Genomic DNA, 25,006 nt, shown 5'->3' on the forward strand with positions numbered 1-25,006 from the left:
GAAGTACAGTGGAGAAAGAACAGCCTCTTCAATAAGTGGTGCGGGGAAAACTGGACAGGTACATGTAAAAGTATGAGATTGCATCACTCCCTAACACCATACACAAAAATAAGCTCAAAATGGATTAAAGACCTAACTGTAAGGCCAGAAGTTATCAAACTCTTAGAGGAAATCACAGGCAGAACACTCTATGACATAAATCACAGCAAGATCCATTTTGACCCACCTCCTAGAGAAATGGAAATAAAAACAAAAATAAACAAATAGGACCTAATGAAATTTCAAAAGTTTTTCACAGCAAAGGAAACGAAAAACAAGACGAAAATCAACCCTCAGAATGGGAGAAAATATTTCCAAATGAAACAACTGACAAAGAATTTATCTCCAAAATTTATAAGCAGCTCATGCAGCTCAATAACAAAAAAACAAACAACCCAATCCAAAAATAGGAAGAAGACCTAAATAGACATTTCTCCAAAGAAGATATACAGACTGCCAACAAACACATGAAAGAATGCTCAACATCATTAATCATTAGAGAAATGCAAATAAAACTACAAAGATATATCACCTCACACCGTTCAGAATGGTCATCATCAAAAAATCTAGAAACAATAAATGCTGGAGAGGGTGTGGAGAAAAGATAACACTCTTGCACTGCTGGTGGGAATGTGAATTGGTACAGCCACTATGGAGAACAGTATGGAAGTTCCTTAAAAAACTACAAATAGAACTACCATATGACCCAGCAATCCCACTACTGGGCATATACCCTGAGAAAACCATAATTCAAATAGACACATGTACCAAAATGTTCATTGCCGCTCTATTTACAATAGCCCGGAGCTGGAAACAACCTAAGTGTCCATCATCAGATGAATAGATAAAGAAGATGTGACATATATATACAATGGAGTATTACTCAGCCATAAAAAGAAACGAGATTGAGCTATTTGTAATGAAGTGGATAGACCTAGAGTTTGACATACAGAGTGAAGTAAGTCAGAAAGGGAAAGACAAATATTGTATGCTAACACATATATATGGAAATTAAGAGAAAAAAATGTCATCAAGAACCTAGGGGTAAGACAGGAATAAAGCCATAGACCTACTAGAGAATGGACTTGTGGATATGGGAAGGGAGAAGTGTGAGCTGTGAGAAAGCGAGAGAGAGGCATGGGCATATATACACTACCAAACGTAAGGTAGATAGCTAGTGGGAAGCAGGCACATAGCACAGGGAAATCAGCTCTGTGCTTTGTGACCACCTTGAGGTATTGGATAGGGAGGGAGGGAAGGAGGGAGACACAAGAAGGAGGAGATATGGGAACATATGTATATGTATAACAGACTCACCTGGTTATAGAGTAGAAACTAGCACACCATTGTAAAGCAATTATACTCCAATAAAGATGTAAAAAAAAAATAACAAAGTGATCACTGAAGAATTCAAAGAGAAAATCAAAAAATAACTAGAAACAAATGACAATGGAGACATGATGACCCAAAACCTATGGGATGCAGCAAAAGCAGTTCTAAAGGGAAGTTCATAGCAATACAAACCTACTTTATGAAAAAGGAGATATCTCTAATAAACAACCTAACCTTGCATCTAAAGCAAATAGAGAAAGAAGAACAAAAATACCCAAAGTTAGCAGACGGAAAGAAATCATAAAGATCAGATCAGAAATAAATGAAATGGAAATGAAGGAAACGATAGCAAAGATCAATAAAACTAAAAGCTGGTTCTTGCAGAAGATAAACAAAATTGATAAACCATTAGCCAGACTCATCAAGAAAAAGGGGAGGAGAATCAAATCAATTAAATTAGAAATGGAAACGGAGAAGTAACAACTGACACTGCAGAAATACGAAAGATCAAGAGAGATTACTACAAGCAACTCTATGCCAATAAAATGGACAATCTGGAAGAAATGGACAATTCTAAGAAATGCACAACCTGCCAAGACTGAATCAGGAAGAAATAGAAAATATGAACAGACCAATCACAAGCACTGAAATTAAAACTGTGATTAAAAATCTTCCAACAAACAAAAGCCCAGGACCAGATGGCTTCACAGGTGAATTCTATCAAACATTTAGAGAAGAGTTAACACCTATCCTTCTCAAACTCTTCCAAAATATAGCAGAGGGAGGAACACTCCCAAATTCATTCTACAAGGCCACCATCACCCTGATACCACAACCAGACAAGGATGTCACAAAGAAAGAAAACTACAGGCCAATATCACTGATGAACATAGATGTAAAAATCCTCACAAAATACTAGCAAACAGAATCCAGCGGCACATTAAGAGGATCATACACCATGATCAAGTGGGGTTTATTCCAGGAATGCAAGGATTCTTCAATATATGCAAATCAAACAATGTGATGCAACATATTAACAAACTGAAGGAGAAAAACCATATGGTCATCTCAATAGATGCAGGGAAAGGTTGAGAAAAATTCAACACCTATTTATGTTAAAAACCCTGCAGAAAGCAGGCATAGAGGGAATTTTCCTCAACATAATAATGGCCATATATGACAAACCCACAGCCAACATCGTCCTCAATGGTGAAAAACTGAAAGCATTTCTACTAAGATCAGGAACAAGACAAGGCTGCCCATTCTCAACAGTCTTATTCAACATAGTTTTGGAAGTTTTAACCACAGCAATCAGAGAAAACAATGAAATAAAAGGAATCCAAATCAGAAAGGAAGAAGTAATGCTGTCAATGTTTGCAGATGACATAATAATATTTACAGAGAATCCTAAAGATGCTACCAGAAAACTCCTAGAGCTAATCAATGAATTTGGTAAAGTAGCATGAGACAAAATTAATGAACAGAAATCTCTGACATTTCTACACACTAATGATGAAAAATTTGAAAGTGAAATCAAGAAAACACTCCCATTTACCATTGCAAAAACACGAATAAAATATCTAGGAATAAACCTTCCTAAGGAGACAAAAGACCTGTATGCAGAAAATTATAAGACACTGATGAAAAAATTTAAAGGTGATACAAATAAGTGGAGAGGTATACCATGTTCTTGGATTGGAAGAATCAATATTGTGAAAATGACTCTACTACCCAAAGCAATTTACAGAGTCAAGGCAATCCCTACCAAACAACCACTGGCATTTTTCATAGAACTAGAACAAAAAAATTTAAAATTTGTATGGAAACACAAAAGATCCCGAATAGTCAAAGCAATCTTGAGAAAGAAAAACGGAGCTGGAGGAATCAGGCTCCCTGACTTCAGATAACACTACAAAGCTACAGTAATCAAGACAGTATGGTACTGGCACAAAAACAGAAAGATAGATCAATGGAACAGGAGAGAAAGCCCAGAGATAATCCCATGCACATATGATCACCTTATCTTTGATAAAGGAGGCAGGAATGTACAGTGGAGAAAGGACAGCCTCTTCAATAAGTGGTGCTGGGAAAACTGGACAGATACATGTAAAACTATGAGATTAGAACACTCCCTAACACCATACACAAAAATAAGTTCAAAATGGATTAAAGACCTAAATGTGAGGCCAGAAACTATCAAACTCTTAGAGGAAACATAGGCAGAACACACTATATCATAAATCACAGCAAGATCCTTTTTGACTCACCTCCTAGAGAAATGGAAATAAACCAAAAATAAACAAATGGGACCTAATGAAACCTCAAAGCTTTTGCACAGCAAAGAAAACGATAAACAAGACCAAAACACAACCCTCAGAATGGGAGAAAATATTTCCAAATGAAGCAACTGGCAGAGGATTAATCTCCAAAATTAACAAGCAGCACTTGCAGCTCCAAAGCAAAAAAACAAACAACGCAATCCAAAAATGGGCAGAAGAGTTAAATAGACATTTTTCCAAAGATGATATACAGACTGTCAACAAACACATGAAAGAATGCTCAACATCATTAATCATTAGAGAAATGCAAGTAAAACTACAAAGAGATATCACCTCACACCATTCAGAATGGCCATTATCAAAAAATCTAGAAACAATAAATGCTGGAGAGGGTGTGGAGAAAAGGGAACACTCTTGCAATGCTGGTGGGAATATGAATTGATACAGCCACTATGGAGAACAGTATGGAGGTTCCTTAAAAAACTACAAATAGAACTACTGTATAACCAAGCAATCCCATTACTGGGCATATACCCTAAGAAAACCATAATTCATAAACAGTTATGTACCAAAATTTTCATTGCAGCTCTATTTACAATAGACAGGAGATGGAAACAACATAAGTGTCCATCATTGGATGAATGGATAATGAAGATGTGGCACATATATACAATGGAATATTACTGAGCCATAAAAAGAAATGAAATTGAGTTATTTGTAGTGAGTTGGATGGACCTATAGTCTGTTATACAGTGTGAAGTAAGTCAGAAAGAGAAAGACAGATACCATATGCTAACACATATATATGGAATGTAAGAAAAAATATGTCACGTAGAACCTAGGGGTAAGATGGGAATAAAGTCACAGACCTACTAGAGAATGGACTTGATGATATGGGGAGGGGGAAGGGTAAGCTGTGACAAAGTGAGAGAGTGGTATGGACATATATACACTACCAAACCTAAAATAGATAGCTAGTGGGAAACAGCCACATAGCACAGGGAGATCAGCTCGGCACTTTGTGACCACCTGAATGGGTGGGATAGGGTGGGTGGAAGGGAGGGAGATTCAAGAATGAGGAGATATGGGAACATATGTATATGTATAACTGATTCACTTTGTTATAAATCAGAAACTAACACACCATTGTAAAGCAATTATATTCCAATAAATATGTTAAAAAAAAACCCAAAATACTAAAAGAAAAACAACAAAAAACCCTGCAAAAAACCTTACTTTACACCTTAATAAACTAGAAAAGAAGAGTAACTAAACCCAAAGCTAGTATAAGGTAGGAAATAATAGAGATTAGATCATAGATAAATAATATAGAGAAAACAAAACAATAGAGAAAATCAATGAAATTATGAGTTGGTTCTGCAAAACATCAAAATTGATAAACTGTTAGCTAGATTGAGTATGAGAAAAAGACAAAACTCCCATAAAATCAAATGAAAGAGGCAGCAATTAGTGCTGATTTTACAGAAAGTAAGGATTATAAAAGTACTATCAAGAATTGTTCACTAACAATTTGATTAACCATCATGAAATGGACAAATTTCTAGAAACACACAACCTATCAAGATTGAACCATTAGAAAATTTCTATTTTTAAGATGAAATGGAAAATCTGAATAGACCTCTAATGGTAAGGAGATCAAAAGTATCCCAACAAAGTACAGTTCATCCTCAAACAACATGAGTGTTAGGGGCACCAACTCTATGTAGAGTCAAAAATTCGTGTATAGCTTTACAGTCCTCCCTCCATATCCATGGTTCCACATTTTTGGATTTAACTAACCAAGGATTGTATAGTACTGTAGTACGTATTTATTGAAAAAAAACTGTACATCTAAGTAGACCTGTGCAGTTCAAACCTATGTTGTTCAAGGGTCAACTGTATTCAAAAATCTCCCAAAAAAGAAAAGCCTAGGGTCAGATGACTTTACTGTTGAATTTTACTTTAGATTTAGAAAAGAATTAACACCATTTTTTCTCAAAATCTTCCAAAAAATTAGAGAAGAGGTAACACTTACTCATTCTATAAGGCCAGCATTGCACTGATACCAAAGCCAGACACTATAAGAAAACTACATACCAATACTCCTAATAAATACTGATGCAAAAAATTTTCAACATAAAACTAGCAAATTGAATTCACCAGCATTATTAATTTGATTATTCATCATAATAATGTGGGATTTATTCCTGGAATGCAACAATGGGCTATCATACGAAAATCAATCCATGCAACACACCACAATGACAGAATGAAGGGGGAAAAACATATGATTATCTCAACTTATGCAAAAAAATTATGTGACAAAGTTCATCACCCTTTAATGATTAAAAACCCTACCCAAAGCAGGAATAGAATGAAACCAACTCAACATAATAACGGCCATATGTGGAAAACCCAGATCTATCATATTCAATGGGGAAAGACTGAAGGCTTTCTCTCTAAGATCAAAAACAAGACAATAATAAGAATTTTCACTACTTCTATTCAACATAATACTGAATTACTAGTTAGAATTGGAAGAGAAATAAAATGCATCCACACTGGAAAGGAAGAAATTAAAGAAGACACCAATAGGTGGAAAGATACCACGTGTTCCTGGATTAGAAGACTCAATGTTGTTAAGATGTCAATATCACCCAAGTGATCTACAGATTCAATGCAACATCTATCACAACCCCAATAACATTTTTTTGCAGGAATAGAAATATCCATTATAAACCCATATGGAATCTCAGATACCCAGAGTAGCCAAAATAATTTTGAAAAAAGATGGAGAGAGATTGACATATCACACTTCTTGATTACAAAACTTATTAGAAAGCTACAGTAATAAAGAGTGTGGTACTGGCATGATAACATATGTAGTTACCAATGAAATAGAATACAGATCCCAGAAATAAACCCTCACATTCATGGTCAAATAATTTTTGACATTGGGGCCAGGAAGATTCAATGGGGAAAGGACTGTTGTTCCAGCTGCTTCAAAGGCTGATGGGAAAACGGGATATCCACATATAAAATAATGAAGTTGGATCGTTACCCTACTCCATATATAAAAAATTTACTCAAACAGATCAAAGGCCTGAACATAAGACCTAAAACAGTAAAATTCTTATATGAATACATAGGGGAAATTATTTATAACATTGGATTTGAAATGATCTTTTGGATATGAGTCTAAAAGTACAATGTATGAAAAAAATAGATAAATAGGATTTAATATAAAAATTTGCACATCAAAGTGTGCTATCATCAGAATGAAAAAGCAACTGATGGAATGAAAGAAACAATTTGCAAATCACATATCCGACAAGGGGTTAATATAGAGAATATATGAAGAATTCCTATAATTCAACAGCAAAAAGGAAAACAACCTGATTAAAAGATGGGCAAAAGACTGGAATATGCCTTTCTATAAAGAAGATATAAAAATGGCCAATAGCACCTGTTAAGATGTGCAACATATCTAATCATTAGAGAAACTCAAATCACAACCACAAAAAGGTACTACTTCAAATCCATTGGGATAGCCATGAAAAACAAAAGAAAACAATGTTGGTGAAGATGTACAGAAATCTGAATACTTCTGTTTTGTTGGTGGCAATAGAAAATGGTGTAGCTGAAATGGAAAACAGTATGGTGGTCCCACAAACATTTAAAAATAGGGAGGACCTTCAAGATGGCAGAGGAATAAGCCATAAAGATCACCTTCCTCTCCACAAATACATCAAAAATACATCTACATGTGGAACAACTCCTACAGAACACCTACTGAACACTGGCAGAAGGCCTCAGACTTCACAAAAGGCAAGAAACTCCCCATGTACCTGGGTAGGGCAAAAGAAAAAAGAAAAAAACAGAGGCAAAAGAATATGGATGGGACATGCACCTCTGAGAGGGAGCAGGGAAGGAGGAAAAGTTTCCACACACTAGGAAGCCCGTTCACTGGTGGAAATGGGGGGTGGGCGGGAGGGAAGCATTGGAGCCACAGAGGAGAGCACAGCTAAAGGTGCAGAGGGCAAAGCAGAGAGATTCCCGCACAGAGGATCAGTGCTGACCAGCACTCACCAGCCTGAGAGGCTTGTCTCCTCACTTGCTGGGGCGGGTGGGGGCTGGGAGCTGAGACTCGGGATTCAGAGGTCAGATTCCAGGAAAATGACTGGGGTTTGCTGCGTGAACACAGCCTGAAGGGTGCTAGTGCGCCACAGCTAGCTGGGAAGGAGTATGGGAAAAAGTCTGGAAATGCCTAAGATTCAGTAGACTATTTTTCTGGGGTGCACGAGGAGAGGAGATTCAGAACACTGCTTAAACAAGCTTCAGAGACAGGCGCGAGCTACGTCTATCAGTGTGGACAACAGAGACAGGCATGAAATTCTAAGGCTGCTGCTGCAGCCAACAAGAAGCCAGTGTGTAAGCATAAGTCACTATCCACACCTCCCCTCCCAGGAGCCTGTGTAGCCCACCACTGCCAAAGTCCCATGATCCAGGGACAACTTCCCCAGGAGAACACATGGCATGCCCCAGTCTGTTACAATATCACACTGGTCTCTGCCACCACAGGCTCACTGTGCATTCCGTACCCCTGACTCCCCCTGCCTGAGTGAGTCAGAGTCCCCTAGTCAGCTGCTCCCTTTAACTCCCTCCTGTCTTCGTGAAAAACAGATGCCCAAGGGTGACATACATGCAGAGGCGGGGCAAAATCCAAAGCTGAACACCAGCAGCTGTGCAAACAAAGAAGTGAAAGGGAAATTTCTCTGTGCAGCCTCAGGAGTAGTGGATTGTATCTCCACAATCAAATTGATGTACCCTGCATCTGTGGAATACCTGAATAGACAATGAATCATCCCAAAATTGAGGCAGTGGACTTTGGGAGCAACAGTTGACTTTGGGTTTGCTGTATGCGACTGACTAGATTCTGATTTCATGTTTATATTGGTATAGGTTTTAGTGCTTGTAATCATTGGTGGATTTGTTGATTGGTTTGGTTGCTCTCATATTTTTTATTAAACTGTTTTTATTTTTATTTCAATATTTTTTAATTTTTTTAATTTTAATAACTTTATTTTATTTTCTTATTTTATTTTTTTTTTCTACATGTTCTTCTGAGCTGTGTGGCTGACAGGGTCTTGGTGTTCTGGCCAGGTGTGAGGCCTGAGAGTCTGAGGTGGGAGGGCCGAGTTCAGGATATTAGTCCACCAGAAAACTCTTGGCCCCATGTAATATCAAATGGCGAAAGCTCTCCCAGAGATCTCAGTCTCAATGCTAACACCCAGCTCCAGTCAATGACCAGCAAGCTCCAGTGCTAGACACACCATGCCAAACAACTAGCAAGACAGGAACACAACACCACCCATTTGCAGAAAGTCTGCCTAAAATCATACTAATTTCACAGATACCACAAAACACACCACCAGACGCAGCCCTGCCCACCAGAAATATAAGGTCCAGGCCCACCCACCAGAACATAAGCATCAGTCCCTACCACCAGGAAGCCAACACAAGCCACAGAACCAACCTTACCCATAGGGGGCAGACACCAAAAACAATGGGAACTATGAACCTGCAGCCAGAAAAAAGGAGACCCCAAACACAGTAAGTTAAGCAAAATGGGAAGACAGAGAAATATGCAGCAGATGAATGAGCAAGGTAAAAACCCACCACACCAAACAAATGAAGAAGAAATAGGCAGTCTACCTGAAAAAGAATTCAGAGTAATGATAGTAAAGATGATGCAGAATCTTGGATATAGAATGGAGAAAACACAAGAAACATTTAACAAGGACATAGAAGAACTAAAGAGGAAACAAAAAATGAGAAACCACACAATAAATGACATTAAAAATTCTCTAGAAGGAGAATAACTGAGGCAGAAGAAAGTAAAAGTGACTGGAAGTCAAAAGAGTGAAAATAACTATTGCAGAGCAGAATAAAGAAAAAAGAACGAAAAGAATTGAGGACAGTCTCAGAGACCTCTGGGACAACATTAAATGCACCAATATTCAAATTATAGAGGTCCCAGAAGAAGAAGAGACAAAGAAAGGGAATGAGAAAATATTTGAAGAGACTATAGTTGAAAACTTCCCTAATATGGGAAAGGAAATAGTCAATAAAGTCCAGGAAGGGTAGAAAGACCCATACAGGATAAATCCAAGGAGAAACACGCCAAGACACATATTAATCAAACTATGAAAAATTAAATACAAAAAAAAAATTAAAAGCAGCAAAGGAAAAGCAACAAATAACATACAAGGGAATATCCATAATGTTAACAGCTGACCATCAGCAGAAACTCTGCAAGCCAGAAAGCAGTGGCAGGATATATTCAAAGTGATGAAAGGGAAAAAACTACAAGCAAGATTTCTCTACCCAGCAAGGATCTCATTCAGATTCAACGGAAAAATTAAAACTTTACAGACAAGCTAAAGTAAAGAGAATTCAGCATCACCAAACCAGCTTTACAACAAATGCTAAAGGAACTTCTCTAGGCAGGAAACACAAGAGAAGGAAAAGAGCTACAATAACAAACCCAAAACAATTAAGAAAATGGTAATAGGAACATACATATAAATGATTACCTTAAATGTAAATGGATTAAATACTCATACTAAAAGACAGACTGGCTAAATGGATACAAAAACCAGACCCGTATATATGCTGTCTAAAAGAGACCCACTTCAGACCTAGGAACACATAAAGACTGAAAGTGAGGGGATAGAAAAAGTTATTCCATGCAAATGGAAAGCAAAAAAAGCTGGAGTAGGAATTCTTATATCAAACAAAATAGACTTTAAAATAAAGACTGCTACAAGAGACAAAGAAGGACACTAAATAACGATCAAGGGATCAATCCAAGAAGAAGGTATAACAATTGTAAATATGCACCAAACATAGGAACATCTCAATACATAAGCCCAAAGTTAATAGCCATAAAAGGGGAAATCAACAGTAACAAAATTACAGTAGAAGATTTTAACACCCCACTTGCACCAATGGACAGATCATACAAAATGGAAATAAATAAGGAAACACTTTAAATGACACATTAAATAAAATGGACTTAATTGATATTTATAGGACATTCCATACAAAAACAACAGAATACACTTTCTTCTCAAGTGCTCATGAAACATTCCCCAGGATAGATCATATCTTGGGTCACAAATTAAGCCTTGGTAAAGTTAAGAAAATTTAAGTCATATCAGGTTTCTTTTCTGACCAAAACGCTATGAGACTAGATATCAATTACAGGAAAAATAAACTGTAAAAAAGGCAAACACATGGAGACTAAACAATACACTGCTAAATATCCAAGAGATCACTGAAGAAATCAAAGAGGAAATCAAAAGCTACCTAGAAACAAATGACAATGAAAACACGATGACTCCACACTTACAAGACACAGCAAAAGCAGTTCTAAGAGGGAAGTTTATCGCAATAAAATCCTATCTTAAGAAACAAATAAAATCTCAAAAAAACAACTTAACCTTACACCTAAGCAATTAGAGAAAGAAGAACAAAGAAAACCCAAACTTAGCAGAAGGAAAGAAATCATAATAATCAGAACGGAAATAAAAGAAAAAGAAATGAAAGAAACAATAGCAAAGTTCAATAAGACTAAAAGCTGATTCTTTGAGAAGATAAATAAAATTGATAAAAAAAAAATAGCCAGACTCATCAAGAAAATAAGGGAGAAGACTCAAATCAACAGAATTAGAAATGAAAAAGGAGAAGTAACAACTGACACTGTAGACATACAAAGGATCAAGAGAGATCACTAAAAGCAACTATATGCCAATAAAATGGACAACCAGGAAGAAATAGACAAATTTTTGAAAAGCCCAACTTTCTGAGACTGAACCAGGAAGAAATATAAACAGATTAATTACAAGCACTGAAATGGAAACTCTGATTAAAAATCTTCAAACAAACAAAAGCCCAGGACCAGTTGGCTTCACAGACGAATTCTATCAAACATTTAGAGTAGAGCTAACACCTATACTTCTCAAACTCTTCCAAAATATAGTAAGAGAAAGAGCAGTCCGAAACTCATTCTACGAAGCCACCATCATCCTGATACCAAAACCAGAAAACGATTTCACAAAAAAAGGAATTTACAGGCCAATATCACTGATGAACATAGATGCAAAAATCATCAACAAAATACTAGCAAACGGAATCCAACAACTCATAAAAAAGATCATACACCATGATTAAGTGGGGTTTATCCCAGGAATGCAAGGATTCTTCAACATATGCAAATCAATCAATGTGATACCCATATTATCAAATTGAAGGATAAAAACCATATGATCATCTCAATAGATGCAGAAAAATATTTTGACAAAATTTAACACCCATTTATGATAAAACTCTCCAGAAAGTAGGCATAGCGGGAACTTAACCCAACATAATAAAGGCTATATATGAGAAACCCACAGCCAACATCATTCTCAATGGTGAAAAACAGAAAACATTTCGACTAAGATCTGAAAGAAGACAAGGTTGCCCACTCTCACCACTATTATTCAACATAGTTTTGGAAGTTTTGTCCACAGCAATCAGAGAAGAAAAATAAATAAAAGGAATGCAAATCGGAAAAGAAGAAGTAAAGCTGTCACTGTTTGCAGATGACATGATACTATACATAGAGAATCCTAAAGATGCTACCACAAAACTACTAGAGCTCATTAATGAATTTGGTAAGTAGCAGGATACAAAATTTATGCACAGGAATCTCTCGCATTCCTATTCACTAATGATGAACAATCTGGAAGAGAATTTAAGGAAACACTCCCATTTACCTTTGCAACAAAAAGAATAAAATACCTAGGAATAAACCTACCTAAGGAGACAAAAGGCCTGTATGCAGAAAACTATAAGACACTGCTGAAAGAAATTAAAGATGATACACACAGTTGGAGAGATACACCATGTTCTTGGATTGGAAGAATCAACACTGTGAAAATGACTGTACTCCCAAAGCAATCAACAGATTCAATGCAATCCCTATCAAGCCACCAATGGCATTTTTCACAGAACTAGAACAAAATTTTCACAATTTGTATGGAAACACAAAAGTTCCCAAATAGCCAAAACAATCTTGACAAAGAAAAATGGAGCTGGAGGAATCAGGCTCCCTGACTTCAGATTATACTACAAATCTACAGTAATCAAGACAGTATGGTACTGACACAAAAACAGAAATATAGATCAATGGAACAGGATAGAAAGCCCAGAGATAAGCCTACGCACATATGGACACCGTATCTTTGATAAAAGAAGCAAGAATATACAATGGAGAAAAGACAGCCTCTTCAATAAGTGTTGCTGGGAAATTTGGACAGCTACACATAAAAGAATGAAATTAGAACACTCCCTAACACCATACACAGTAATAAACACAAAATGGATAAAAGACCTAAATGTTTATATTCCAGACACTACAAAACTCTTAGAGGAAAACATAGGCAGAACACTCTAAGACATAAATCACAGCAAAATCCTTTTTGACCCACCTCTTAGAGAAATCTAAATAAAAAGGAAAAGAAGCTAATGGGACCTAATGAAACTTAGAAGATTTTGCACAGCAAAGGAAACCATAAACCAGATGAAAAGACAACCCTATGAATGGGAGAAAATATTTGGAAATGAAGCAACTGACAAAAGATTAATTTCCAAAATATACAAGCAGCTCATGCAACTCGATTTCAAAAAAACAAAAACAAAAAAATCCAAAAATGGGCAGAAGACCCAAATAGACATTTCTCCAAAGAAGTTATACAGATTGCTGACAAACACATGAAAGGATGTTCAACATCACTGATCATTAGAGAAATACAAATCAAAACTATAATGAGTTATCACCTCACACCAGTCAGAATGGCCATCATCAAAAAATCTACAGGCAATAAATGCTGGAGAGGGTGTGGAGAAAAGGGTACCCTCTTGCACTTTTGGTAGGAATGTAAATTGATAAAGTTGCTATGGAGAACAGTATGGAGGTTCCTTAAAAAACTAAAAATAGAACTACTATATAACCAAGCAATCCCATTACTGGGCATATACCCTAAGAAATCCATAATTAAAAGGGTCATGTACCACAATGTTCATTGCAGCACTATTTACAATAGCCAGGAGATGGAAGCAACCTAAGTTTCCATTGATAGATGAATGGATAAAGAAGATGTGGTACATATATACAATGGAATATTATTCAGCCATAAAAAGAAATGAAACTGAGTTATTTGTAGTGAGTTGGATGGACCTAGAGTCGGTCATACATAGTGAAGTAAGTCAGAAAGAGAAAAACAAATACCGTATGCTAACACATATATATGGAATCTAAATTAAAAAAAATTGTTCTGAAGAAGCTAGGGGCAGGACAGGAATAAAGATGCAGATGTAGAGAATGGACTTGAGGACATGGGGAGGGGAAGGGTAAGCTGGGACACAGTGGGAGTGTGGCATGGACATATATACACTACCAAATGTGAAATAGATAGCTAGTGGGAAGAAGTAGCACAGCACTGGGAGGTCGGCTTGGTGCTTTGTGACCCCCTAGAGGGATGGTCTAGGGAGCGTGGCAGGGAGATGAAAGAGGGAAGGGATATGGGGATATATGTATACGTATAGCTGATTCACTTTGTTATACAGCAGAAACTAACACACCATTGTAAAATGGTTATACTCCAATAATGATGTTAAAAATAAAACATTTAAAAATAGAATTGCCATATGATAAAGCAACTCTACTTCTGTGTATATACCCAGAAGAATTGAAAGCAAAGACTCAAACAGATATTTGTACACCTATATCCTAGCAGCATTATTCACAGTAGACAAAAGTGGAGCAACACATTTGTGCATTGACAAATGAATGGATAAAGAAAATGATGCTGTATGTACATATAATATAATATTTTTCAGTTTTAAAAGGAAAGGAAATTTGGATAAATGCTATAACATGGATGAGACTTGAACAATTATTGCTAGGTTAAGTAAAATAAGCCAGACACAAAAGGATTATGTATTATTCCACTTTTATGAGGTACCTAGGATTATGAAATTCATAGAAAAGGAAAGTAAAATGGTGGCTGCCAGTGACTGAGGTGAGGGAAGAATGGGGATTTGTTTTTTAATAAGGATGGAGTTTCCGCTTGAGGAAATGAAAAAAATATTTCTGGAGGTGAATGATGATAATGTTTTCACAACGATGTAAATGTATTTAATGCCACTGAATTGTGCAGTTAAAAATGGTTAAAAGTGTAAATTTTATGTGATGTATGTTTTGCCACACTAAAAATATCTAGCATAATGAAGAGGTGATCAACTACTACTTTGCTAACTTTGGGGAAAACTGATATGGATAATCTCAGTGTCACATATATTTGACTATAATATATTATATATTGAGACAGTAATTGAACTCTTTTATGTTTTGCATAATGTTAAATTAAAATTTGTTTGCATCTCTTAAGATCCAATCTCAGGAAAAGCATTCCAGATATACACTGAGTAGCAGGGAGCTGGTCACTTATGATTAAACTTTAAAAAACAGAAAAAAAAGGAAAAAGTCTATCATAAATCAATTATTCCCTATAAGAAATGAAGTATTAACATCATCGATTATGCTTTTCAGAAGAAAAAATAATATTCGTATTCTTTCCTTTAGTCTTTTTTCCCTACATTATATCCTACATATCACTGTAAATCAATTTCCCCCAAATTATTTTCTTTGTGACATTCCATTTCTCCAAATTTAATTATCCTTTTGCCTACAAGATGAAATCCAAAAGTTTCCACCTTGACATTTCAGGCTATCAGAAAATCTGGTGCTTAATTGTGTTTTTGAATTGTTCTTCCAAATTGTTTCAACCTAAAGTCTCTGCTCATATCTATGAAGGTTTCTCCTTTATATTCAGGGTTTTGGCTGTGCTTTTTCCTAGACCTGAAATTCCCTCCATTCTTTTTTATGCCTACAAAGTACAAATTCTATCTTGTTCATGAATTTCCCTTGAGGACTCCATTCGTATTGATCTCTGTCTTCTGAATTCTGATAACTTTACTGACTGTAAATTTGTCACTGGAACATGGTTAATATTATCAACTGTTATGTTTGTGCATATAGATATATATTTTTCTATCTTGAAAGGGAATATGAATGGTAAAACAACAAAGTAATATGACTGACATTTAAAAAAACACAGTGCGCTTTATTTGTCCAGATGAATGTCTCCCATTCAAAGAAGTTACCTTTGGGAAATTAAATACTTAATGCAATAGAGTCATTGTTCAAAACATTATTAACACTTCTCTTTGGGAAATCTTTCAGTTTATTTTGTAGTGATAAGCCTTCATCCTTTGAGGATTGATTTTGTTTTCAAAACAGTAAAGTTATTTTGATTTGAGCTGGTAAATAGTTGAATGACATAGCTTGTAATAAAATTTATTTATTCTTACATTTTTTTGTCTCATTTTATAGGGTGACTATCAAATGATAAAACAACACATTCTTTTTATACATTTCTTATGATGAATCTGGAATGCATAAGGAGGATTTCTTCACAATATTTCAGGCCTAGGAGTAAGTGTACAACTTTACAAAGGATTATACCGCTGTAAGAATTAATACTTATTTGTAAGACTACTTTCTGGTAGCTTAAAAATCCTTCTTATTTCTGATAAAAACAAATAACCAAATAAATACATGAATAAAAAGGAATATTTTACCGTTCCACACAGTCAGAAAGTCTGGAGCAATGGTTAGAAGCAGGGGCATCATGACCCCCAACAACATATAAGAATCCATTGTATGCTGCAACTCCCACACCTCCACGTCTTTTGGACATTGGAGCACACAGACTCCATTTGTTAGTATGTGGGTCAAAGTATTCCATAGATTTGAGGCAGGAACTTCCATCACGTCCACCAATAGCATATAGCCTAGAAAAAAGACAGAAGTGTGTGTGTGTGTGTGTGTGTGTGTAAATTTGTGCGTAGAATGAAAGTGACAGAACCTTGTGCAAAGCATTGAACTGTGTGTTCTACTCCCTTAGTATTTCACAGTGAATGGCCTGAATTTGTGAATGGATAGTTACCTAAAGGCATTTGTTAAGGTCTACCTTACCCTAAACCTCTCTGTTTCATCATTTTTGTGAAAGTTACTTTGACATGATATAATAGATTAAAGGATCCCACTGGAAGTGAAGTACAGAGAAAGAAGGGAGATTTCAAAATTGTTGGTAGTATTTGTCAGTTAAACCTCAATAAAGCTAAACATTTTTAGAGAAAGGTAAGATGTTTCCAAAACCCAACTATGGCAACCTTACAATTTTAGCTAGGTTTAATTGCTTAGCATTAGAATCCCTGTTGTTTTCTATGAACTATTTTATTTAGTGTAAAAAAAATTTGTAACTAAGAAGATATTAATTTAATAAGTAACTAGGGGAATAGAATAAAACCTAGAAACCAGATTTTTTTCCTAGAAAGATATATTGGCTATGACATTTCTTTCATAAATTTTAAATGTCAATTCTTTTGATGAGCAGTATTTTTAATCTAATTTAAATTTAATCCTGCATCAATAAAGAAGATAAACATTTATTAAACTATATGTCTATAATTGCCCTTCATGCTCAATTGTGAACAATAGCAAGTCAGAAAGACAAAATTAAATTAGTCAGATTCGATGATTTCAGCTTCTTCTGTAAAAGGTAGGAGATTGCTACTGAGTCGCCTGATATCATTCAGGTTAGGCAAGAGATAATCAGATTTAGGAGAATTTTAATCTCTAAGACACTGTAAGTCTGGGTCTCCTCTTAACTATAGACATTTCTTGCTCCTTGCACAAGGTGCTAAAATTGAAATTGAATTTTACTTGAAATTGTATTGAAATTTCTACTGAACCCAATTATGTGATGAGATATTGGCTTTATGCATATGCATAGTCAGTACAGACATACAAGGCTGTCTCCTGCCACTGACCCATCCTGGTGTCTGAATTTTTCATCATTCAAGTCTTTCCTATATGCTGGTCATTATCTCCAAAGGTTCCTTGTCAGAAAGCACATAATTACCTGCAAGGAGAACAATTCAAGCTCGTAGAAACCTCTAACGTCATTGGGTTTCAATATATTAGCTTCTCTTATAGGCAAGCGATCAGGAAGAGGGAAAGATTCAGAAAGGTGGTACTAGTTGTAATTCTAAAATACTCAGGAGAGTGAATGGTAAAGAACAAAGAGACTTGGCCTATTACAAAGACTTACCAAAATTTTGATAAGTCAAGAATAAGTTATAATGTAAAAAATGGTAGCTTCCTGAGGGTAAGATTGGAACTTGTTTGATTCTCAAATTTAATGTACACACAAGTCACTTGAGGATCTTGTTAAAATGTCTATTCTGATTCAGGGGGTCTAGGCTGGGGCTAAGATTCAGCATTTCTAAATAGATCTCAGGTAATGCTGATGCTACTGGTCTCAGGACCACACTGGAGTAGCAAAGGACTACAGGATATTTAATTAAATGTTCATTTTAGATAAATATTTTCCATCAAAATGAAGGGAGAGTTCCAACAAAGGCCTTCTACTATCAATAGCTAGGATGTCCTGGTCACTGGGAATGCTTATTGATTGGTGGATCACATCACTGAAGTGCTGTACCACATGAAATGGGAACAAAAGCATGCATGCTTGAGTTTACTCACTTGTTGTTTAATGCAACAACACCAACGGTGCTTCTAGGAGTTGACATACTGGCCACATAATTCCACTGACGTCCCTCAGGATCCCATCTTTCTACAGTGTTTAGATAACTCCATCCATCATGACCACCAACAGCATACATTGGTCCTTCAAGTGTGGCTACGCCTAAAGTGTAAAAATAGCATGAGGGCTCACCTAGGTAGGCCACACACAATGGATGTTGTTTCATTTTTCAAGGAACTGACTGCTTAAAAATTTGTTTGTATCTCTTAAATGGTTTTGTAAATAATCATTTAATTAATAATTTACTGATCTTGATATAAAAATTAATATGGTCTTTTAACCCTAGGAAATTTTCAGGCATAGTTAGGGTATCATGGTTGTAATGCTGAAGTCAAAGGAAGTAGTGGGACACAACTTTTCTCAGGATTAATAGAAAAGGGAAGCTGATTTGTTTTCTGGCATAATTTCAAAGTTATTTTTCAAATGTAAGTGATAGATGAGGTATGATATTGAATCTTAGATGAATCTTAGAATTGTAGGCTAACTGTGATAGGTCTTTCTAATCCCTGATTTTTATTATAGGGATAAAAAAATTCCCATGAGATAACTAAGTAGACAAGGATTTTTGAGGTTTAGTTAGAAATTTGTTCCAGTAGATACTATAAATAGCCCCTTTCTGTTTCTCATCTGCTCTGGGAATTCACGTAACTGGTTCCTCCCCACCTTACCTTCTTCACCATCTCAATCCGCCTCTCAGAGGTATACCCTCATCACCTCTTCTATCTCTTTAGTAATATCAATTAGAATTTAACAATTTGCTCTGATTTCTCTGTAAGATATGTTTTCTAAACATCACACTGACAGAACTGAGCTGAATAATTACATAGTCTATCATTTGATATAGATAATTTATCAGATATTTTGGGGCAAATAATACCAGTCCTGGATATGGCATGCTTTATCTGTGTAAAATTCAGTTCTTAAAGAACAATGCAATTGTTCAGCTTTTTTTTTTTTAAGAAACTCTGTTATTGAATCGTACGGAGTCTAGCATGAAGAAAGCTATAACTTGACAAATACACAGGAGAATCAAAGTTCCCCACTGTTCCAGAAGTCTCCATTCCTTCTTAAACTTTTTTGGAACCTCTGGATTAAGTATAATTTAGAGCTACTCTCAACCAAAGTGTTTTTTTTCTAAATATTTCTGCCTTCAAACTGTATCCTAAGGCTTTTGCCTAAATATAGTTTTGCTTCTTATGTGAAGGGACACTAGAAACTAGTCCCTTGAAACAATGAAACAAAGAAACAATGTCTCTCCATTATCAAGTGTTCTTTTCTCTAAATTGAGTTTACAAAAAACTCCCTGTTGTAGTTTCGTGCTCTTCAACAATGTATTCCTTCTAAAAGTTTTTATCCTTCCTGAAGTGGGACCCCTTTAAAATACCGGTAGAATGGAGATAGGATTATAGCAAGTATGACATCTGAAACAAGAAAAACTTTCACAGTCTTTTATCATTTGCTTATGCTTTTCAGCATTTTGGAAACATTTTCACTAAGCGTTTGGCTAAATCTCAGTGATGTGCAGCTTAATTTTATTTTAATTAATTTTTTTTTTCAGATGGATGACCTTTATTATTTATTTTTAATTGGGGTATAGTTGTTTTACAACGTTGTGTTAGTTTCTACTCTACAGTGGAGTTCCCTGTGCTATACAGCAGGTTCTGATTAGTTATCTATTTTATACATATCAGTTAGTGTATTCCAGCTTAATTTAATTTTTAAAAAGCTCTACTAACTGTACATTCTTTAGAAACTATGTAACATTAAGCTCTTACCTAAACCATGCCTGTGTGTTGACATGGGAGGCATCACCATCCAGATTTTGCCAACTGGATTAAAACATTCCACAGTATTCAAAGTTTTTAAACCATCTCTTCCTCCCACGACGTAGAGCTTATTATCAATAACAGCAACTCCAAACTGAAGCCTACGGCCACTCATGGTGCCAATATGTAACCAGCTGTTGGTCCTGAGGTCATATTTTTCAATTGTAGTGGTACCTGTTAAAAAATGTTGAACAATGGTAAAAACTGCTTGTATAAAAATTTTAATTGGCATCATTCATATTATATTTATGTATCTATCATTTATAGCATAGGATCAGTGATTGCAACTCAAATTAAAATAAGTAGCCCAGATGATTCTCCAACCTGGGAGGTAAGGTAAGGATATTTCACCACTTCTGAATCCAAATGGAGGAGTCAGAATAAAATAGTTTACTTAATATATATAGTTTCTATGCTTATAATGGCTATAATAAGCTATTGGTAGTACTAACACAGGTGTCAAACACCATATTTTACAACCAAAAATTACTTCGGAATCTATTACTGACTGTTTACATACCTATAACCATTCAATATACTAATTTATGACCTTTTATTTTTAGTTTGGTGTGTGTGTGGGTTGATTTAAAATACAAACGACTAAAAGAACAGGAATGAAAATTCCTTTTAAATGGAACTTCAGTGTTGATTCACTTAATGTTCCATGATGGTAACACAAAGGATTATAATTAATAACATAATTATTTATATTCATATTATTTATGTATTATAATTAATAATGCAATTCTGAGGTATTACCTTCTTTATGTGCTAATAAAAGTTCAATTTTCTACTCAATTACTGAAATACCAAGTTTACTACCAGAGTATACTGTCACTACTGCCATAGTAAATTGTCACTACTTCATAATAAATTATTACTCCTGTAGGCAATGCTTTTTACCAGTCATCAACAATAGCTGCTGTTATTTTTTAATAAAAATTGATTCTGCACAACAGGAAAGTTTCTAATTACCAAAGTAAGAAATGAAAGAGTTAGACGATTCACATTCATAGCGTACCTAAGACAGCTTGTGACAGATTTAGGGAATTTCAACCCAATTTCACAATGCTAACCATAGGAATAAGCAAAAACACTTCTGTTGTTCTACTGGGAGATTTGTGGAGAAAATATAATCCATCAGTTAAGATGAAAACAGTTAATATCTGAAACCTTTTCACTGGCAAATTATAAGGCTACAGTATAAGGATTTAGGCAGAGTATATATTATGTCTATGGCTGCTTCTGAAAGTTTTTCTTTTTATATTGGACTAATGGAAACAGTGCTTATATCTTTTTAGGTCTTTTCTGGTGAATAGTGCACTATAAGTATTTTTGTCTCAAGAGTTTGGATTTTCACAATAAACACATGCAAATATACAGGCACTCATTTACTCTTTCTCTTTAATCCCTGCATCTTTCATTGACAATGTGGATTTGGCTGAATGCTGATTTACAGATAGCAATCACTCTATTGACTATATGTATTGCTGAGAGGTCAAATAACACCACCTAGCTTTTATATAATAAATGTCTCTGGATGATACTGTTACAACTGGAATACCTACAAACAAACTCACATCTACTTTCACTCTGTCAAGCAGTCAATTTTCTCTATCTGTTTTCATATCTTTCCACTTCTTCATTCCAATCTTCCCACATCTGTCTTCCTATCCACTCTTTTCTATTTTAACTTTTCATTTTGAACTCTTTTCATTAGTGGAATTTACCAAAAAGCCAATTTAGATTAGGAAATGAAGGTTAGGGTGCACTAATTATTAAGATTATGGAGTTATTAATGGTGAAGTAATTAGGAAATTGTAGAAGGCTACATAAATCAGCTGTATGTTGAAGATTTACATTGAAATGATGAAGGCTGCTTCATGACAAGTTAATTTTTTCCAGACATTAGATAAAATATAAAAGATAAATTTACCCCATATCTACTATTTGCATCTATGAATATATATGACTTGTAGTTCTGTATCTTGAATTCTGAAAATTTCTTTAGCCCATTTGCCTACTTCCACAATTGCTCCAACTAATCAAAATGTAAATCCTCTAGGTAGCTTATTATGGCAGCTCTATATTTGATGGGAAAACTTAGATTTTTTTGTTTTTACTAATCTCTCTCTTTAGGACTCACTTCATAATTTTTCTGTGTATATCGATCTTCTACACTTAAACTTTGCAAATATTGTTTTTTATTTCATTTCAAAGCTCCTATTCAACCCTAACTTATGATCTATTCAAGAGAGAACAAAACCAGCCAAACTTTGTAGTATTGTTTGGAACATGATAGTTCCTGCTGTGAATATATCTGATGTAGTGATTTCCTCCATCTATTTTTAAAATGAAATAAAAATCACTATATTAACTTTTAATTTGTCCCCTGCCATATTGTCTCTCAGAATTCATTGTTTATAATAAATGAAAGGTTACTGAAAACCTTGTATTCACAAAAGCCCACAGTTTACCATTTGACCATTTAAAATTTTTGACTCTGTGATCATACTTAGAATTTTTTGATGAATCTTTTAATATACACGGTAGGAGTTATAGTTAACTCCAGCCACTTGTCTGATACCTATATTTAGCAACTAATTCCAAGTTAATTGTATGAGTCAGAAAGGTAATTAAAGACTGAGGAAGTACTGTATTTCCTAAACATCAAAAGGTGAAAGTTCAAAAAGTATCTTAAAAAGATAAGTGAAATAACACACTGTAAGAAAAGGCATGCATATAGAAATTTTTTTAAGAATGTAAATTGATATGTTTTTAAATGTAACATTCATTTATACAGATAAATGCTACCACTTTAATGTTTTTGCTTTACTTATTTTTTTCTTTCTTTTCTTTCTTTCTTTTTTTGCTCCTAAGTGCTCACCCTGAATTTTAAATATATTCTAAAACCCTCAAAGAGAGGGGTCAGTTTTGTTGTTGTTGTTGTTCTTTCATCTAAAATAGTGGCAGTATAGCAAAAAGGAAGACAAAATTTGAGTAATAATTCCCTTTCCCTTAGTTCTAGATGTTTGCCCTTGGCTTGGCTATCTAATCTTAGGGACCTTAGTCTCCTCATCTGCAAAACTGGGGTAATAAAATCTATCTTGTAGCATTATTGTGAGGATTAGAAATGATGTTTGCAAAATGCCAATCAAGGATCAGGTATTCAAAAATAATAGTTTTTACTATTATTGTAGTTGTCTGCAACTTCCCATAGACATTTTTATATTTCCATACAATAGGTATTCCAAGAGTCTCAAAATGATGGTTTTACTTCCTTCCATATCAAACTGTGGTAATAGAGTCAAGGGATCATAGGCTCACATTTCACTCATTTCTGTAAGCTAATAAGGAGTTGCAGATACTTATTACCATCTTGTGTAACACATTCATTTGTGTAATATTAACTTAAAAAACAGGAACCTGAAAAAATAACAAAAATAGTAACAAACAGGAAAACCAAACCAATAAACACAAAGTTTTCCATTTCTCACTCTGCAGGTTAGGCATTTTTTTTTTTAATCAGAAACTAAGCATAGCTGTGCTTGCATTTTGTACTTAGTACCTTTTTATATAAATATCAAATAAGACACCTTTTAAATGCTGTTAATGTTAATTCTATTCAACAAAATGCAATAAAATATCATTACTAGATTTGAAATTAATTATAATATTTCATTGTATTTGTTATTTTCTGAAGAACACTAGTTCTGTGACGTTTCTCTACTACTTTGGAAATAACTGCATTTGCAAGCTTTTGTTTTATAGGTTTATTATTAATTGACATGTCTCCTATATGGTCTTCCAATTTCCAGTTACACATACCAAAAGAAAGAATCGGTTTCCAGAAGCACAGGACTTTGACTTTTGCAACATTTTCTACAAGGTGTCAAAACATTTCTATGTATGACTTGGCAAATTTTAAGTGGTTGATCTTATTTCCTACACTGCCAATTCTTAATTACAAAGTCCTTGCCACATTGTTTTGGAAACATGGGTCTACAGACTGAGAAATCAAGTGTAAAAAGACAGAACTATAGAAAAACAAGTTCTAAGAAGTATTCAAGGTAGAATGATGGCTTCAGAAATTTTTCCTTATTCCTATTTGTTGAAATTCTTTTGTAAAATCATTGTTTTATTCCAGGATGCAATTGCTGATCTTGTTATCAACATTTCAAGTTTATTTGTAACTGGTCTTTGAGCAACTATCTGGAAATTGACAGCAAGAAGTTAGAGACCACTCTCCTATTTCTGTCAAAAAACAAATTTGGAGGACCCCATCCCTTCCGTTTACAGTAAATCTTTAAGTTTTCCATGAAAATATCTTATGTTGCAAAGCAAATACTGAAATTTAAAAATTGTTCCCATAAGAACCACAAAAGAACCCAAATTGCCAATGCAACCTTGAGAAAAAAGAACAAAGCTGAAGGTATCACCATCCCAGACTTCAGACTATACTACAAAGCTAAAGTCATCAAAACAGCATTGTACTGGCACCAAAACAGACAAATAGATCAATGGTACAGAATAGAAAGCCCAGAAATAAGTCCACACACCTATGGTCAATTAATCTATGACAAAGGAGGCAAGAATATACAATGGAGAAAAGACACTCTTCAACAAGTGGTTCTGGGAAAACTGGGCAATGAGATTAGAATACTCCCTCACACCATATACAAAAATAAAATCAAAATGGTTTAAATACTTAACTGTAAAACCTGAAACCATAAAACTCCTAGAAAAA

General features: G+C 34.9%; 1 protein-coding gene across 6 annotated transcripts in view; it reads right to left on the minus strand.

Annotated features, from left to right (window-relative positions):
• KLHL4 (kelch like family member 4) overlaps positions 1 to 25,006 on the minus strand; it is a 115,022-nt gene that overhangs the window by 15,546 nt on the left and 74,470 nt on the right. For 5 of the 6 annotated variants that reach the window (XR_010939782.1, XM_067722515.1, XM_067722512.1 and 2 more), the window contains exons 7-9: positions 20,209 to 20,433; positions 18,373 to 18,535; positions 16,401 to 16,613 (exon numbers count right to left, since the gene is read on the minus strand). Coding sequence is in view for 5 of the 6 variants with exons in the window: in XM_067722515.1 (XP_067578616.1) it covers positions 16,401 to 16,613; positions 18,373 to 18,535; positions 20,209 to 20,433 (601 nt within the window). In the remaining variant the exon portion in view is untranslated. The remainder of the gene's footprint in view (positions 1 to 16,400; positions 16,614 to 18,372; positions 18,536 to 20,208; positions 20,434 to 25,006) is intronic. The other variant, XM_067722516.1, reaches the window with a different exon arrangement.

Source organism: Pseudorca crassidens, chromosome X (assembly GCF_039906515.1).
Source record: "Pseudorca crassidens isolate mPseCra1 chromosome X, mPseCra1.hap1, whole genome shotgun sequence".
In the NCBI taxonomy this organism is placed as follows: Eukaryota; Metazoa; Chordata; class Mammalia; order Artiodactyla; family Delphinidae; genus Pseudorca; species Pseudorca crassidens.